The 18,793-nt window shown below is 37.7% G+C and overlaps 1 protein-coding gene across 1 annotated transcript; it reads left to right on the top strand.

The window, feature by feature from the left end:
• The first annotated feature begins 650 nt into the window (after positions 1–650).
• On the top strand, positions 651–1,229 carry LOC141707382 (uncharacterized). The gene has a single exon (XM_074510550.1). The coding sequence runs from the start codon at positions 651–653 to the stop codon at positions 1,227–1,229; it is 579 nt and encodes a 192-aa protein (XP_074366651.1).
• Positions 1,230–18,793: the final 17,564 nt, after the last annotated feature.

The following is an 18,793-nucleotide window of genomic DNA, read 5'->3' as shown; positions in this document are numbered from 1 at the left end:
GTAGCTGACGCATACGAGATTGGTAGCTGATGCAGGTGAAGATATTCAACTTGGTATAAATAGATTTGCATTCTAAATTGTATTAGTTCAAATGATGGTTCCTCATCTATACAACTATCAAGCCATCATTGTTCAAATCATAGTGCTTCATTTATACAAGAATCAGACTTCAAATGATGGTGCTTCATCTATTGACGTATCAAATGCTCTGTATATAGTCCTATTAACGTTGACACCTTGCATGTCTCAACCACCTTGTCTCTCTGTCATTCTTGATGGACCACTCTAATACATGGACCACCTGATTTTCTGTTAGACTATATTGTCTCTATCTCTGTACTTCCTTTTATGTCTTATTGGCTCCCTACGGTTAGTGTTGATGTTGAGTAGTATCTATATAGATGTAATGGCACTGTTATTTTGAGTTATGAATGAAATGATAAGCTCTGCTATCTTTGCTCAAAACTAGATCTATATTTTGCATTTCTTGCTTTCAGTCTATTACTCCTTATGGTATCAGAGCCAGCAATGCAGATATAGACTTCCTTGTTACTCACAAAGATTGAAGCAACTTTTTCGTTCTAAACACTATTCGATTGATTCCGATCTGAGAGCTCAAAACCCTCCTCTCTTAAACAGAGTTCTTGACAATGACTACTCAAAATCATTTCTCCTTTTCTGATATGCAAAACCTACTATTTATTCATCCCTCTGATGGACCTCTGTCTATTAGTGTGTCAAAGCTGCAAGGGGCGAGTGACTACAGGTCATGGAAACGTTCTCTTGAGATCCAGCTTTCATCGAAGAGGAAATTGGGATTTGTCAATGGGACTGTCACACGCAGCACCAATGATGAGACACAAGCCGCTCAATGGGACACCTGCAATGATTTGGTAATATCCCGGCTTCATAACAATGTCTCTAAAAATATCAAGCAGTCTATTCTCTTTATAAATTCTGCTCATGATGTGTGGCTTCACCTAGAAAAACGTTTTATGCTAACTAATGGGTCTCGAAAGTATAAACTCACTCGAGATCTATTTTCCCTCAAACAAAACAAAATGAAGATAAATGATTATTTCACTACTCTTAGTAGTCTCTGGGAAGAAATAGACTCTATTAACACTCTACCTATTGTGACCCCTACTGCTGACGATATTGCAAAGTTTATGACAACTCTTCAGTCCCAAAAAGCTGAGTCTAAAAATTCCAGTTTCTCAATGGGTTAGATGACTGTTACTCAACCTTGAGGAGTCGGCTCCTAATGCTGCAACCTTTACCCACAGTTGAAGTGGCCTATGCAGCCATCCAACAAGAAAAGTCCCAGAGTGACCTGTTGAGTAGGGCTGACATTGAACTTTCTGCAATGTTCAGTAACAGTAATCTGGAGTCTTAAAATGTTTCTTGCATGGCTTGTGGTGGGAGAGGCCACTCTGTTCATAAGTGTTGGACAATGGTGGGATACCCCAAGTGGCACCACAAATATAAGAAGTCAGCCCTAAGAAACTACAAAGGGTCACACCCTAAAAATGAAAATTACAGAGCTAATAATGCTCAAACAAGTGGCAATGATGATAAATCAGAGGTGGTATTGTCACAACAACAACTTCAACAGCTGCTGCAATTACTCCCAAATTCTCATGTGTCGAAAACTAAGGGGTATGACACTGAAGATGAATTGGAAAATTATTTCTCTAGCATGGTCACATGTAATTTTTCCGTTGCTGACAAGGACATCTGGATCATCGATTCAAGTGTTAGTGACCATATGACCGCAAATTTTCATCAATTGGTTAATGTGCAACCAGCTGAATCAAAGCCACTTATCAAGTTGCCTACTGGAGACACGGCTACAATCAGTCACACTGGAGATATGCGCCTCAAGAATGGTCTAATTCTACAAAAGGTGTTGTATGTCCCACAATTTAGGCACAGCATACTATCCATACGTAAACTCTCAAAAGACTCTAATTGTGTTGTCAACTTCAAACCTGACTTATGTGACATTGTGGACTCGAGTTCCAAGATTGTAAAAGCTGCAGAGAAGCTGCATAAGGGACTTTTTTATCTGCAGGATAAATCTCAAAGACAGTAAAGTATTTTCTATGCTAACACTAGCTCTAATATGAACAGTTCTTATGTTCTTTGGCACAATAGGATGGGGCACACCCCTATATCTAGACTCAAGCATATCCCTACTCTTGGCATCAAGGCATATCATACAACTCAAGTGTGCATCACATGCCCAATGTCGAAATTCACAAAGCTCCGATATGATCTCAACACTAGTCAAGCAGCTGTTCCCTTTGAGCTTGTCCACCTGGACAGTTGGGGCCCTTACAAGGTCGAAACTCGAGGTAAATACAGGTACTTTCTGAATGTTGTTGATGATTGCACCAGATTTACATGGGTATTTCTTATGAAGCATAAATCTGACTACTTAGATGTGATCAAGAAATTCTTTTGGTATGTTAAAACTCATTTTGACAAACCTGTGCTACACTTAAGAACAGACAATGCCCCTGAATTTTCTGATCCAGAGTGCAAAAGCTTTTATACCTCTGTGGGAACTCTTAACCAAACCTCGTGTGTGGGACGTCCTCAACAAAATTCTAGAGTTGAGAGACGTCACATGACAATTCTGGAAATGGCTCGGTGCATAAGGTTTCAAGCTTCTTTGCCTTTAGGCTTTTGGGGAGACTGCGTAATGACTGCAGTACATATTCTCAATAGGCTGCCTACCCCTATTGTAGGTAATAAATCACAGTTTAAATCCCTTTATCATAAAACACCAAATTATGAAGAAATTAGAATATTTGGGTGCCTTGCTTTTGCCACAAATCCCGAACAAACAACAGATAAATTCAAACCTATAGGTGTTCCTTGCTTTTTATTGGATATCCTACTTCTCAAAAGGAATATAAATTGTTTGATCTGACAACTCAAACTTCCTTTGTTTCTCGTGATGTTACATTCAATGAAAATATATTCCCATATAATGCTTCCAGTCTAGCCAAATATATACACCCAACTCCTGTTCTCCTACCACATCAAACCAGCCACACCTTCTATTGTGATGACTTCATTGAACAAAATGATGTTGATTCCGACTCTCCCATGCACTCACAACCTCACACACCAGAATCACCCCCTCAAACCAATAATACACCACCTCAGCCACCTATCAGAAAATCCACACGGACTCACAAGCAACCTGAATGGCTAAATGACTATGTAACACCTCAAAACCCATATGTCAATGCTGTTGAAATTATTGAACACGAAGTTACACCAGTATTCCATTATTTCCATGCTACTCTTGAGAAAGAAGAAGACCTTTTGACATTCAATCAAGCAGTTCAACATCCTCATTGGATCACTGCTATGAATGAGGAACTACAGGCCTTGGAAGAAAATAAAACTTAGACCATCACTGCTTTACCACCCAGGAAGAAGTCGATTACATGTAAATGGCTGTACAAGACGAAGTACAAACCAGATGGTAGTGTGGAGCATTACAAATCACGTTTGGTCATCCTTGGGTGTAGGCAAATGTATGGGATTGAATACATGGAAACGTTTGCTCCGGTTGCGAAATTAACAACCCTTCGGGCTCTCTTGGCTGTTACAGCCATTCAAGGATGGATCTCAGTGCAAATGGATGTGCGTAATGCATTTCTAAATGGTGATTTAGAGGAACAAGTGTATATGAAGTTCCCACCTGGATACAATGGTTACGGTTCAAGAGTTTCTACAGAAAGTTCATTGAAAGGAGTCACAGAATTTATATGTAAGCTTCTCAAAGCCTTATATGGACTCAAGCAAGCACCACGTTATTTCTTGGGTCTCGAAATTTCCAGATCTCCAAGTGGATTCTTTGTGTCACAGAAAAAATACTGTATAGACTTGCTCAAGGAATACGGTGTCAGTGATGCAAAACCTCTCAAAGTCCCCATGGACTCTCGCCTAAAGCTGACTCCAAATAAGGGTATTGTCAAGGCAAATGCCCATCCCTATCAGAACTTGTGAGAAAACTTATCTATCTCATGGTGACTCGACCGGAATAGCTTTTCCTGTCCATGTGCTCAGTCAATACATGCATCAACCAATCTCGGTTCATATGCAAACAACTAAACATTTGTTACGATATCTGGTGGCCAATCCAAGTCAAGGTATATTACTTGCTAGGTCATCAGCTGCTGCTTTGCAGGCCTATAGTGACAGCGATTGGGATAACTGCCCAGTTACTCGCAGATCCACAACTGGATTTTACATTCTGTTGGGAGACTCTCCAATAACCTGGAAAGCAAAAGAGCAAGGTGTAGTCGCTCGATCCATAGCCAAATACAGGGCTATGGCGTTGACTGTGTGTGAAGTCTCTTGGTTACACACCTTGCTCAAGGATATGAGGCTTCAAAATCTCCCCTCAACTATCTTGCATTGTGATAACTTGGCTGCTCTATCCATTGCTGCGAACCCAGTTCTCTATTAACGAACAAAACATGTGGAAGTTGATTGTCACTTCATAAGGGAGAAGCTTAAGACTGGCAGCATCACTATAACTCATGTTCCTTCTTCAGAACAAATAGTCGATCTCCTTACCAAACCTTTGTCAGTGAAATAACATTATCACCTTCTACACAAGCTTGGAGCATTCACTCCATCCTCTGCTCAGCTTGCGGGGGGGGGGGGTATTAACGTTGACAGCTTGCATTTCTCAACCACCTTGTCTCTCTGTCATTCTTTATGGACCACTCGGATACATGAACCACCTGATTTTCTATTAGACTATATTGTCTCTATCAATGTACTTCCTTTTATGTCTTATTAGCTCCCTACCGTTAGTGTTGATGTTGAGTAATATCTATATAGATATAATGGCACTGTTATTTTGAGTTATGAATGAAATGATAAGCTCTGCTATCTTTGCTCAAAACTAGATCTATACTTTGCATTTCTTGCTTTTTGTCTATTACTCTTTAAGTCCTGTCAACAATATTTCGATAAGGATCCTCCTTTCTTTTCTTAAGCAAATAAGCTATGTTGTCTTCTACCTCAGACTTTATCTACAAGTACAACTCGTTTGTTGAATCTCGGTTTTTCAGCACATTTTCCTGCCCTTTGGTTTTTATTGGCTTGCCAAACAAAAAGTAAAAGCGTCCAGGAATCTTTGGTAGAAGGCCAGGAAAGTAAAGTTCTTGATTTGCTATCTCACCACCCATATCAGTCTTGCAAGAAAAAAGGATGGCCACAGTTATAAATAGAATGGTATTTACAATGTAGCACGATAGAGCACCAGTTGTTAAAAAAGAAAATAGGAGAAATACAACGTAATTCACCACTTACTTTAACCTTATACTCTCCTCGTTAGATTTTTTTATAAGGTCACTGATGACAGGAATTCTCATATAGTCATTATAATCGAGTACTAGCTGCAAATTGTACAATATAATAGTGTTAGCTAGCAAGAACAATTACAAATTACAAGAGACAAGCATCGACTAGTAAGAATAAGATTTGTATTATCTTCCCCAAATTGAATGACTAAATTGTTGCCGAACTATTAAGAGAGGATATCCAGACACATTGCGCAGTTACATTTACAATATGTATGTATAGCATACTGGCTATGATCTTTATTATTACTAACATTTGCCAATGTGTATAGAAAACTATCAGGGTCTTTTGTGGGTGACCAATTAAAAGAGGCAAAGGCAGGTGTTTACTGCAGCTATTTCATCTGTTAGGAATATGTTGTGAACTTGATGATAAGTTAAACAAAACACCTTAGTAGATTTAACTTAGTGAATTTTGTAGCACTCGATGGATGATCAAATATAGTCCCGACGGATGAACTTTATAATCCCGACGGATGACAAACTGACATCCATCGAGTGAGTAGCTTATGTAACAAATAAGAACTGTACCACATTTCTGCAAACAACTTATATTAGTCAAGTAGATTGCTTAAGGTTCTGTAAGTCATGTTGACTACTAGATTGATATGCAGAATAGGTTGATTAATTATAAATGTGTGATGTCTTGTAATTCTGTATAAGTGAAATAGAGTCAAGTGGCAAATAGACTCCCAACGGATGATCTACAAGACTCCCGAAGGATGATCAACAAAGCTCTCGGCGGATGATTAGCCTAGTCCCGATGGATGATCAAATTCAAATAGCTGTTGACAGTGACAACACAGTCACATGCGTTGGGTGTTTGAAAAAGGAATGTGGGAGCCTGTTAAGCAGGATTTTGAGAACAAAGAAGCATTACCATTTCCATTCAATTGTGAAGATATTCAAAGATGCAGGAATAAAATAGTAAAGTAGCATGAAGTTAGACTATATATGTTTTGTTTTATTATCTTGTCTTATTGTCATATAAACTTGGTGATATGTAAACCAAGTGAAACAAGTAGAATAATTAACTAAGCAAATACATTTTTCCAGAGAAACAGACAATGCAGCATTTGTAAGAATTTCTCTGTAGTTTAGTTGTTCAACTTGTAAGCAACTGTGAGCTATTCAAAGCTTCACAGGGTTCTCATTTGATATATATATATATATATATATATATATATATCTGGTGGATACATTCTAATCCACAAGAAAGTTTTAAAAGATGTGTTTTTATTACTTTGTTTTTTGATTTCAAATATCTTTCTATTCCGCACTTTAGCAAATCAAACACTGTTATATGTATTAAGTTAGAACTTTTGTAAAATCTTGAAAAGAAGCCAGAATTACATTCAACCCCCCCCCCCCCCGTTCTGTAATTCTTGTTGTATTGTTAGGGAATAACAATTGGTATCAGAGCAAGCTCTTGAAGTACAAAGAGTGTAAAGATCACAACAAACAACAAGATGAACAAAAAGGATGTTGGAGTTAAAGTTCCATTTCTGGACAAAGATAATTATCACCACTGGAAGGTGAAGATGCACCTACATCTTCTTTCTCAAGATGAGGCCTATGTGGACTGCATAGAGAGAGGTCCTCATGTACCAATCAGAGCTGCAACTGGCAATGAGCCATCTGTTCCAAAACCTAGGCATGAATGGTCAGACCCTGATATTGAGCAAGTCAGAAAGGATAAGAAGGCCATGGATATATTGTTCAATGGAGTTGATGGTGATATATTTGATAACATCATTAACTGTAAAACAGCCAAACAGGTTTGTGACACAATACAGATTATCTATGATGGTACTGAGCAAGTAAGGGAGAACAAGATGCAGCTGCTAATTCAGCAATATCAACATTTCCACTATGAAGAAAGTGATTCTCTCAATGATATATTTAGTAGATTTCAAAATCTACTAAATGCTCTAAAGTTGCATGGAAGAGTCTTTTAAACAAAAGAATCTAACCTCAAGTTCCTTAGATCTCTTCCAAAGGAGTGGAAGCCAATGACAGTCTCATTGAGAAATTCACAGGATTACAAGGAGTTCACCTTGGAGAGACTGTATGGCATCCTGCAAACTTATGAGCTTGAAATAGAGCAAGATGAAACGATGGAAAAAGAAAGGTAGAAAGGAGGGTCCATAGCACTTGTTGCTGAGTTAGAGAAGGAAAAAGAGATGAAGGTGGAAGCTGTTGAGTTTACATCAAAGGTATGTGAAAGCAAGGGTAAAGGGCTGGTAGTTGAAAATGAAGATCAGTTGAGCCAAGATGACATGAAAGATATTGATGAACATTTAGTATTCTTATCCAGAAGATTTGTCAAGCTCAAATTCTAGAAGAATTTTGGAGCAGCTAAGCAAAACAGAAACATGGTTGATAAGTCAAAATTCAAGTGTTTCAAATGTGGCTTGGCGGGTCATTTTGCCAGTGAAAGTAGAAATTCTGATTCCAGCAAAAAGAAGTTTGAGCCTGTTGATTATAAACAGAAATACTTTGAGTTGCTCAAACAAAAGAAAAGGGCTTTCATTACACAGGAGAATGACTGGGCAGCAGATGGAGTGGATGAAGATGAAGAAACAAGATATGTCAATCTAGCCCTAATGGCCAAGTCTAATGAAACAAAAATAAGTTCTTCAAGCAATCAGGTAATCACCACTAACCTAGCATATTCATCTAAAGCTGAGTGTAATGATGCTATCAATGACATGTCCACAGAATTATATCACCTGCGTGTTACACTTAAGTCCCTCACTAAGGAAAATGCTAAAATTAAAGAAAACAATTTATTTTTAAGTGAGAGGAAATAATGTGCTAGAGTCTCAGTTTATTGAATTTGAGAAATTGAGAATTGAGTGTGAGATTGCTAAGGATGAATTAACTGAGTCCTTGAAGAAAGAAGAGATTTTAAAGAAGCAGCTTGAACGAGAACAGGAAGTGATTAAGGCATGGAAATCATCTAGAGATGTTCATGCTCAAATCACTAAAGTTCAAGGTATTGAGTCCTTTTGTGATGCAGTCTGGAAGAAGAGTAAAGAGAAGCTTGAGTCCAATTTGGTTGAAGGATTGTTGACAGATGTGGACTTGACGGATGATGATATAATCAAAAGAATTATCCGTCGAGTGACGAAGAGCCACATCCGTCGGCTGTCAATAAACCAGTTATCAAAGCTAAGCTAGCTAAGTTAAATGAGAAATATGGATCAGTTACTAAAAACTTTGTTCCAGGAGAATCAAGTCAAGTTAGGAAAGAAAAGAAAGTTAATGTTGGTCATCTGTCTATCAAGCAATTGAATGACAGATTAGAAAAGATTGAGGTTAAAATAGAAGCTAAAAAGAAAAATAATAGAATTGGGAAAGTAGGAATTAACAAACATAACAACTACACACCTGATAAATATGCACCAAGAAAAATCTGTGTTAAGTGTGGTAGTGTTAATCATTTATCTGTTAATTGCAAACTTGCTATGCCTACTCCCATGTCTGCACCCTCTTCTTTTCCCAACATGACTTCCATGCCTACCATGCCTATGAATGCTATGTCTGCTCAGAATATGAATGCACAATTTTCTAATATGCCATTTGCACCTAATCCTTATTATGTTGCATTTAGTATGCCTCAAATGCCATTTAGCATGCCTTACTGGAATAACATGTTTGCAAATAGCATACGTTTTCCTGTTAATCAAAATGTGCTTGATAATTCTGTTTTAATGACTGGTTTTAAAGGTCCAACTCAAATGACTAAGGATGAATCAGATATTCCCAAGTCAAATGAGATCAAACCTAAGAAACCAAAGAAGAAAGCTAACAAGGCAGGACCCAAGGAAACTTGGGTACCAAAATCAACTTGATTTGATTTTGATGTGTGCAGGGAAACAGAAAGAATCTTTGGTATCTGGATAGTGGTTGCTCAAGGCACATGACTGGAGATTCTACCCTGCTCACTGAGTTCAAGGAAAGAGCTGGGCCAAGTATTACTTTTGGAGATGACAGCAAAGGTTATACTGTGGGATATGGCTTGATTTCAAAAGATAATGTCATCATTGAAGAGGTTTCCCTAGTGGATGGTCTCAAGCATAATTTGTTGAGTATCAGCCAGCTTTGTGATAAGGGCAACTCAGTCACTTTCAATTCAGAAGCCTGTGTTGTGACATATAATAAGAGCAACAAAGTGGTTCTCACTGGAGTGAGAAAAGGAAATGTGTACTTAGCTGACTTCAACTTATCAAATACAGAATCAGTAACTTGTCTTCTCAGTAAAGCAAGTCAAGATGACAGTTGGCTATGGCACAAGAGACTGTCTCATCTAAACTTCAAGACCATGAATGAGCTTTTCAAGAAAGAATTGGTTAGAGGAATTCCTCAAATGGAGTTTACTAAGGATGGATTGTGTGATGCCTGCCATAAAGGAAAGCAGATCAAAGCATCATTCAGAAAGAAGCTTGATTCAACAATTGAATAACCTTTGCAAGTGTTGCACATGGATTTATTTGGACCAGTCAATGTGTTTTCCATCTCAAGAAAAAGATTTTTCCTAGTAATTGTGGATGATTTCTCAAAGTTCTCTTGGACATATTTTCTAAAATCTAAAGATGAAGCTAGTGAAATCATCATCAGTCACATAAGGCAATTCAACAATCATCCTGACTTTAAAGTAAGAAGAGAATGTGATTATGCATGAATTTTCTGAGTTCAAGAATTCTGTGATGAGATCATTTTATGAAGAGAATGGGATTATGCATGAATTTTCTGCAGCAAGAACTCCACAACAAAATGGAGTAGTGGGAAGGAAGAACATATCTCTTATTGAAGCTGCAAGAACAATGCTTGAAGAATCAAAGTTACCAACATATTTTTGGGTTGAAGCTGTAAATACTGCATGCTACACTCAAAATATTTCTTTGGTTAATCAAGAAAAATGCATGACACCCTACCAATTGTTCAAGAACAAGAAGCCAACTCTAAATTTTCTTCATGTCTTTGGCTGCAAATGTTATATTTTAAGGAATCAAACTGACCAACATAGAAAGTTTGATGCTAAAGCAGATGAAGGAATCTTTGTTGGATATGCTGTTGGAAAAGCATATAAAGTCTATAATTTAAGAACCAACATTGTTATGGAATACATACATGTTGTGTTTGATGATAAAAAGATTGAAGGACTGCAAGATGGAGATTTCCATGAAAGCCTCAAGTTTGATAATGTGGAGATGGTTAGTGATGACAGTGATGATGAGAGTGATTAAGAGACATTGGATAAGTATAATGCAGAAAAATCTACAACTAATATTGAAGCACATAATTCAACATCTGTCGAGTTACAAAATGCTTCATCCATCGAGAGACAATCTGCCTCATCCGTCGGAAGACAATCAGCTTCATCTGTCGAGATACAAAGTGCATCATCCGTCAGAACAATGAGAGAAGCTGAGAGTCAGAATAGATCACCTACAGGAAGTACCCCTTTCTCAAATCAAAGATTCACAAACTCAGGGGGAGTTTCTCATAATCAAAACTCAGTCACACATCAAGAAAGCAATGTGGCCTCTTCATCTAGAGCTAATATACCTCAACAAAGAAAATGGACTAGAGATCACCCTTTTGAGCTCATCATTGGTGATGAATCTTCTAGAGTTCAAACAAGGAAAACAACTCAAGAAAAATGTCTATATAACAGCTTTCTTTCCAAGGAAGAACCAAAGAAAGTAGAACAAGCTTTGTTGGATCCTGATTGGGTTTTAGTTATGCAGGAGGAGCTAAACCAATTTGAAAGGAACAAGGTATGGAAGCTGGTACCCAAACCTAAAGGAAAGAATCCAATTGACACCAAGTGGTTATTTAAAAACAAGATGGATGAAAATGGCATAGTGGTGAGGAACAAAGCTAGATTGGTTGCTAAGGGCTACTGTCAACAAGAAGGAATAAATTTTGATGAAACTTTTGCTCCTGTTACAAGAATTGAAGCCATCAGAATTTTTTTAGCTTATGCAGCCCATGCCAATTTCAAGGTCTATCAAATGGATGTCAAAAGTGCCTTTCTAAATGGAGATTTGGAGGAGGAAGTCTATCTCAATCAGCCTTCTGGTTTTGAAGATCCAAATTTTCCAGAATATGTCTACTATCTTTTGAAAGCACTTTATGGATTGAAGCAAGCACCTAGAGCCTGGTATGACACTTTATCAAAGTTTCTTTTGGAGAATCACTTTACAAGAGGTACTGCTGATAAAACCTTATTCTTTAGAAATGTTAATGGCTCTAGTATACTTGTTCAAATTTATGTAGATGATATTATATTTGGCTCTACAGATGAAAAACTTTGCAAAAAGTTTGCCAAATTAATGCAAAGTAAGTATGAAATGAGCATGATGGGAGAACTAACTTACTTTCTTGGTTTACAAGTTAAGCAAGTTAGTGATGAAATATTCATTAGGCAAACCAAATATATTTATGATCTCTTAAAGAAGTTTGATCTAATGGATTGTACATCTACAAAAACTCCCATGGCCACTGCAACTAAACTTGAATTAAACACTACTGAAAAGTTTGTGGATATTTCAAGCTATAGGGGCATGGTTGGTTCACTTCTGTACTTAACAGCTAGTAGGCCAGATATAATGTTTGCTACTTGTCTTTATGCTAGATTTTAGGCTGATCCTAGAGAATCTCACTTAGTAGCTATTAAGAGAATTTTCAGATATCTCAAGGGAACACCAAAACTTGGCATTTGGTACCCTAGAGATTCTGGTTTTGATCTAACTGGTTATTCAGATGCAAATTATGCAGGTTGTAAAATAGACAGAAAAAGTACAACATGAACCTGTCAATTTCTAGGGAACAAGCTTGTGTCCTGGTTCAGTAAAAAGCAAAATTCAGTTTCTACTTCTACAGCTGAAGCTGAATATATTGCTGCTGGTAGTTGTTGTACACAGATCTTGTGGATGAAAAACCAATTGTTGGACTATGGTCTACAAGTGGACAGAATTCCCATTTTCTGTGATAACACAAGTACAATTGCCATCACTGAAAATCCAGTACAACATTCAAGAACAAAGCACATAGATATTAAGTACCACTTCATTACGGAACATGTGATGAATCGTTCTGTGGAACTTCATTTTGTTCCAAGTGAAAAGCAGCTTGCAGACATCTTTACCAAGCCACTTGAAGAATCCACCTTTTCTAGGTTGGTAAGTGAGTTAGGTATGCTTAATTATTCTTCAATTATTTCAGATATTTTTGCAAGTTGTAATGCAGCCAGAAACTTAATTGATTTGTCTAATTAGATGAAATTTTGGCTAAGTCAAAATTTACATCCCGACGGATGCTTATTATCCATCGAGTTTGATCATCCGTCGGAATAGAATTTCTTAATAAAAATCAATTACTTTTATGGATTATTTTATAAACCAACGGATAATTGTTTCATTCTCATCCGTCAAATTGTCTCAATCTGAGCCGTCGGAACTATGAACATTATCCATCGGACATACTTACAGTCTGTAAGTATAACATGCCGGATAATTGATAGAATTTTGACAGTTTATTTATTTTAAACGGCTATTTTGCGCTATTTTGATTGGTTACTTTATTTCACTTTAATATTTTTGACAGTTCATTTCTGAGATAGTATAAAAGCATAATTCATTTTTATTCTATTCTTTTATCATTCTCAAATCAATTGCTCCAACTTCTTTCTTCTCCAAAGCAAATACCCTCTCTGCAAATTTCCATACTCTAATAATGGCACCAGTAATCAAAATCATGTCCCAGTCTGGATTCATCTATGAAAAGAACAACTTCGTAGCTCTTGTGAACAAGGAGATTCCACAATCCGGAGATTTTCACAAAATGATGGACTTTGTGAAGAGCTGTAAACTCAGTTATGCTATGCTGGAATCACCCACAATCTACTGTGAAGTTGTGGAGGAGATATGGACAACTGCTGTGTACCAATCTTCTGACAAGACCATAACTTTCACTCTTAAAGATAAGCATTTCTGCATTAATAGTGACATTATCAAAGCATGCTTTAAAATTCCAGATAATACTACCACTGTTCCACACACTGATGATAATTTAGTTATAATGTTTGATTTTATGGGCTATGCACTTTCTACTTCTAAGTTAAGTGAGATTAGGAGGCTAGGTCTTAGAAAGAAATGAAGCTATCTGTGTGATGTGGTAACTAATGTATTTTCTGGTAAAGTGAGCAATTTTGATTCTGTTAACATTGCCATGCTTAACATGCTTTATATGCTAGTTAGTGATAAGTACTTTAACTTCAGTGACATGTTCATGTTTGAGTTAGGTTATAAGTTAGGGGAACTTAATAAGAGAGGTAAAAGTGTCTATTATGCTAGATTTTTTATGATGCTTGCTAACAATCCTATTGAGAATATTGCCATTGAGAATCCAACCAACAAATTGAATTGTTGAGTTCAAGAAAGGAGAATCATTGCAGATCTCAATAGAGCAAGTCACCACAAAAAGGTGCCCCTCTTCTACTTTCCAATCATGGAGGGCCCTCAGGTAAGTGAGGTAAGTACCACTGTCTCTACTCTTCCAACCTCACAAATTTCTTTGCCTTCAAGTGTAGCTATGGCATCTGTGTCAATGACCCAACAGATGCCTACCCAAGCTACCAAAACAACAACTTCAAAATCCAAAGCAAAGAAAGCCCCCTCTGGTTTCTCTCAAAAGAAACCAGTTGCAAAAACTACCAAACCCAAAGAGGGGAGTGTGAAGGAGAGTGAGTTAGGTGAGGGACGGGGTGAAAATCAAAGAAACCCTAAGGATAAGGCTGGTGAGATTAGGGTACCCAAGCCTAGCCACACCACAGTTTCCCAATAAATTGTGGTGATTAATAAGGAAATTAGCACAACTCTAGTTTCATCCTCCCAAAAGGATGTCACTATTGAAACAAGCTCCCAACCAGGAGCACAAGCCAAGAGGGCAAGGGACACAAGTTCACCTTAAACCTATGTAAGAAAGAAAAGATCTATAACCCTTGGGGATGCACAGGGAACACACACAGTGCAAACTAGAGCTAAAGACTCAGTCACTGCACCATCTCAAAGTCAGCTTGATGTGGCTCCAATAAATGTGGAGTCACAGCCAAAATCATTAATAATTGAAGAACCTGAAATACCAAATTCACCCACACACTCACTGGATGTAGACATGATTCATACATCACTTCCAAATTCTCCATCTTTAACTCTATTGGAGAAGCCAAAAATCCAAGCAAGTGAGCATCATCTTTAAGATGATTTGCTGGCTCACTTGCCAATTTTTTCTGATTCTACTGAAACATCTGTGCAAAATCTCAAATCAATCACCACAGATGCAACAGTAGTGTCCACTCCAAACTCATTCATTCCTTCTATCTCGACGGATATTGTTCATCCGTCGGCTAGTGATTGTATCCCGACGGATGTGCCTAATAGCAGTCATCCGTCGGCTAGCCTAACTACTATCCCGACAGATGTTCCTCATCCGTCGGTACTCTCTGCACAACTTCAAATCCCAACAATTGTCACAAGTGCAGATGACCTAGTAGTAGTATAATCACTCTTAGGACTGAGGGCAGGGAGTGAATTGAGTGAGAGACTGGGTTGCTCCCAGGAAAAAGGAGAGGAAAGGAGTGAACCAATACAGACCATTTCTTCAGGTCTGGCAAAAGTGAGTGAGGGGAGTCCCACCTTAGATGGTGAACGTGAGGGTGTGAGGGTGAGAAGCCAAGGGGAGCCCTTGATACAAAAACAGAGAGAAATTGAGAGAAAAGCAGATACATCTGGATGGGAAGAGCCCATTATAAGTGAGTTAATGGATGTCAATGAGGCTGAAAAGAGATAACTAATTCAGCAAGAATATCAAGCTATTTTAGACTCTGTCTCTTTTGAAGTTGAGGCATTTTCTCACCCTGTGTCAGCATATCAAGTTCTAGCTGAACAGGACAATGTGGCTGCGGAAAAGATGCTTAACTTGGTGCACACAACTGAATCAATGCAAAGGGCAAAGGATGCAATCACTGCTATGCCATCTACAACTGGGAGTGAGTTTGAACTGGCTGAAGACTCTTTTGGGGATGATGGTGGGGATGATGAGGATAACAGCACGAGCACAGGGGGAGATGCACACATTCCTTCATGGATGCAATCAAATAGTGTTCATATTCACATCTCCAATCCATATTATTCAAGCTTATTCATGACACCCAATCAGCCATTCAAGCATCCACAAGTGCCAGCACCAAAAAGTTACTTACAACACATCTTGAAGCTCTACAACTACACAAAATTCAAGCTCTCCAACACAGTCAAAGTGTGCATGAAATGAAGCAAGAAATTTCTGAGGTCAAATAGGATTTTATAGCAAGGTTGGATGCTAGACTTCCTGGAACCACCATGACTGAGATAGCTCAGAAATTGAGGAAATAAGCTTATTTGAATAGAAAAGTTGAGGCCATGGACTCTAGGTTGTCTAATGTGGAGAAGTTAATGGCCAAAATACTTGCTAATCAGGAAGCTCAGACTGCTATGCTCCAACAGTTGGTGGCAGCTCAACTCCCTCTTCGTCAACAACTTGATGCTAACAAAAAGGGAGAGAAAGGTTCCTCAAGTGAGGGGAAACAGCTCAACATTCAAGTTAGCAAAGTAATTATGCCAACAATTTCTTTCACTAAGCCACCAGCTATGGATAGCATTGATCTCATCAATCTAACAGCAGCAAAACTGGAATCAAATGACAAACTGACAAAGATTGATGTAGCAGCAGCTGAGAAGGAGCTAGATGAAAAATGGAAGAAAATTGATACATGTATTCAAAAGAAATTTGGTCAGCTACAGAAACAAGACAAGACTTTTCATCATCATTCTCAAGTTAAATATATCTCAGTGCATGAAATAAGTCTAGGCAAATTGGAAAAAGGCCAAACTTCATGCATCAAATCTCCAAAAGCAAATCTGATTTTGAAGCCAAAAAGGAACTATTCAAAGCTCTCAGACAAAAATCCTGTGGATCTTATGTTTGAGACACCTAGGTCAGATGCACAGAAGCTGTTGGCAAGGTCAATTGCATTTTACAAGGATCCATCTGATTCAGTTCAAAAGAAGAGGATTGCCAAAATCTACAGGAATGGAAAAGAAATATGTGTGGTGGCTGGACACCCTTTGTTTGTAGAAGCTAGGAAGGAAGAAAAAGAAAGGATCAAGCAAGAAAAGAGCAGGCTACTTTAGATGCTAAGAAGCTCAAACGAAAGAAGGAGCAAGCTGCTACCTTGGCCAAATTTCAAGCTGTCAAATCTACAACTAAGATTTCTGAAAAACCACCTGTGATTGCTGAAGCTCAAGATCAACAAATGCAAAATGAACCTCCACAGAAAAGAAAGTTTAGATACAAGCTTCACTCAAAAAGAAAATTGGACTTTGGTGATGAGGAAATGGAAGACTACATTCCCTACAACTTCAACTCAAACATCCATGCCCTCAGTGGTGCATGAGGAATTCAAGGTGGATCCACTAAGAATTTTCATGGTGAGCCTATTATTCCCAAGGATAAGCCAATAGACTGGGAAAGTATGTCAATTCCTGAATTCAACTTACCTATCTTCAACAAGCCAAAGAAGACAAATATTAGAGCAACCAAGAAAGTGAAGCATGTGATTCTTAGATCCAAGAACCTAACCAAATCTCAACCCACAGTCAACAAGGAAGATCTTTTGTATATCTGTAAAATCAAGGAGTTTTCAGATTTGAACCTCTACTTAGATGAATTGGAAGAAGTAAGAGGGATTGATGCTCACAGATATCTTCCTGAAAGGCTGGTATTCAAGTACAAGGGAGGAAGAGAAATCACATGTCCACTTTACAGGATTCTTCAAGAAAGCCAATCTGTTTTGATAAAAGTCTTCTCATCCTTCAAGAAGAACTTTGGGTTCAATGTAACTGCAAAAAAACTGGTTCTAAAGAAGATTGAAGATCTAAGGAGTAATAAAGCCAATGATGCACTTCCAAGAACTCTTACAATCCCCTTCACAGGAAAGAGAGTGCATTTGAGGCCTTATTGGCTGATGGAATTCATGGATAGTAAGGGAGTTAGAAGATTCTTCAGACTAGATGACCAATTGAGTATCTCTAGCAATGAGACTCTATTGGAAATGCAAGAAATGCTGGATCTATCTGAAGCTGATGAACTTAAATTCCACAGACAACTCCAAAATCAAATAGAGGAAAACAACCAGAAAGTTTGGTAAGAAATCCAGACAATCAAGAAAATAGAATTATCTGCTCACACTAGAGGAGCACCTTGATATTGATTGTGAGAACTCTTTGCACACTTTGCTTTGTTCAATTTTAAATAAATATTGTAGCACTTATTAGTTTTATCTACTACTTTTTAATCTGTATTTTTAGGGTATTTTGTTATCATAACGTTTTTCTTAATTTATGGCTACAATTCCAGTAGACATAAATTGGGGGAGATTGTTAGGAATATGTTGTGAACTTGATGATAAGTTAAACAAAACACCTTAGTAGATTTAACTTAGTGAATTTTATAGCACTCAACGGATGATAAAATATAGTCCAGACGGATGAACTTTATAGTCCCGACGGATGACAAACTGACATCCATCGAGTGAGTAGCTTATGTAACAAATAAGAACTGTAGCACATTTCTGCAAATAACTTGTATTAGTCAAGTAGATTGCTTAGGGTTATGTAAGTCATGTTGACTACTAGATTGATATGCAGAATAGGTTGATTAATTATAAATATGAGATGTCTTGCAATTCTGTATAAGTGAAATAGAGTCAAGTGGCAAATAGACTCCCAACGGATGATCTACAAGACTCCCGACGGATGATCAACAAAGCTCCTGACGGATGACAAGCCTAGTCCCGACGGATGATCAAATTCAAATAGCTGTTGACAGTGACAAACAGTCACATGCGTTGGGTGTTTACAAAAGGAATGTGGCAGCCTGTTAAGCAGGATTTTGAGAACAAAAAGGCATTACCATTTCCATGCAATTGTGAAAATATTCAAAGATGCTGGAATAGAGTAGTGAAGTAGCATGGAGTTAGACTAGATATGTTTTGTTTTATTTTCTTATCTTATTGTCATGTAAACTTGGTGATATATAAACCAAGTGAAACAAGTATAATAATTAACTAAGCAAATACATTTTTCCAGAGAAACAGATAAGGCAGCATTTGTAAGAATTTCTCTGTAGTTTAGTTGTTCAACTTGTAAGCAGCTGTGAGCTATTCAAAACTTCACAGGGTTCTCATTTGATATATATATACATATATATATATATATATATATATATATATATCTGGTGGATACATTCTAATCCAACAGAAAGTTTTAAAAGCTTGTGTTTTTATT

The sequence above is a fragment of the Apium graveolens genome, chromosome 1 (genome assembly GCF_009905375.1).
Source record: "Apium graveolens cultivar Ventura chromosome 1, ASM990537v1, whole genome shotgun sequence".
NCBI lineage: Eukaryota > Viridiplantae > Streptophyta > Magnoliopsida > Apiales > Apiaceae > Apium > Apium graveolens.
This window is presented reverse-complemented; position numbering and strand designations above follow the sequence as displayed.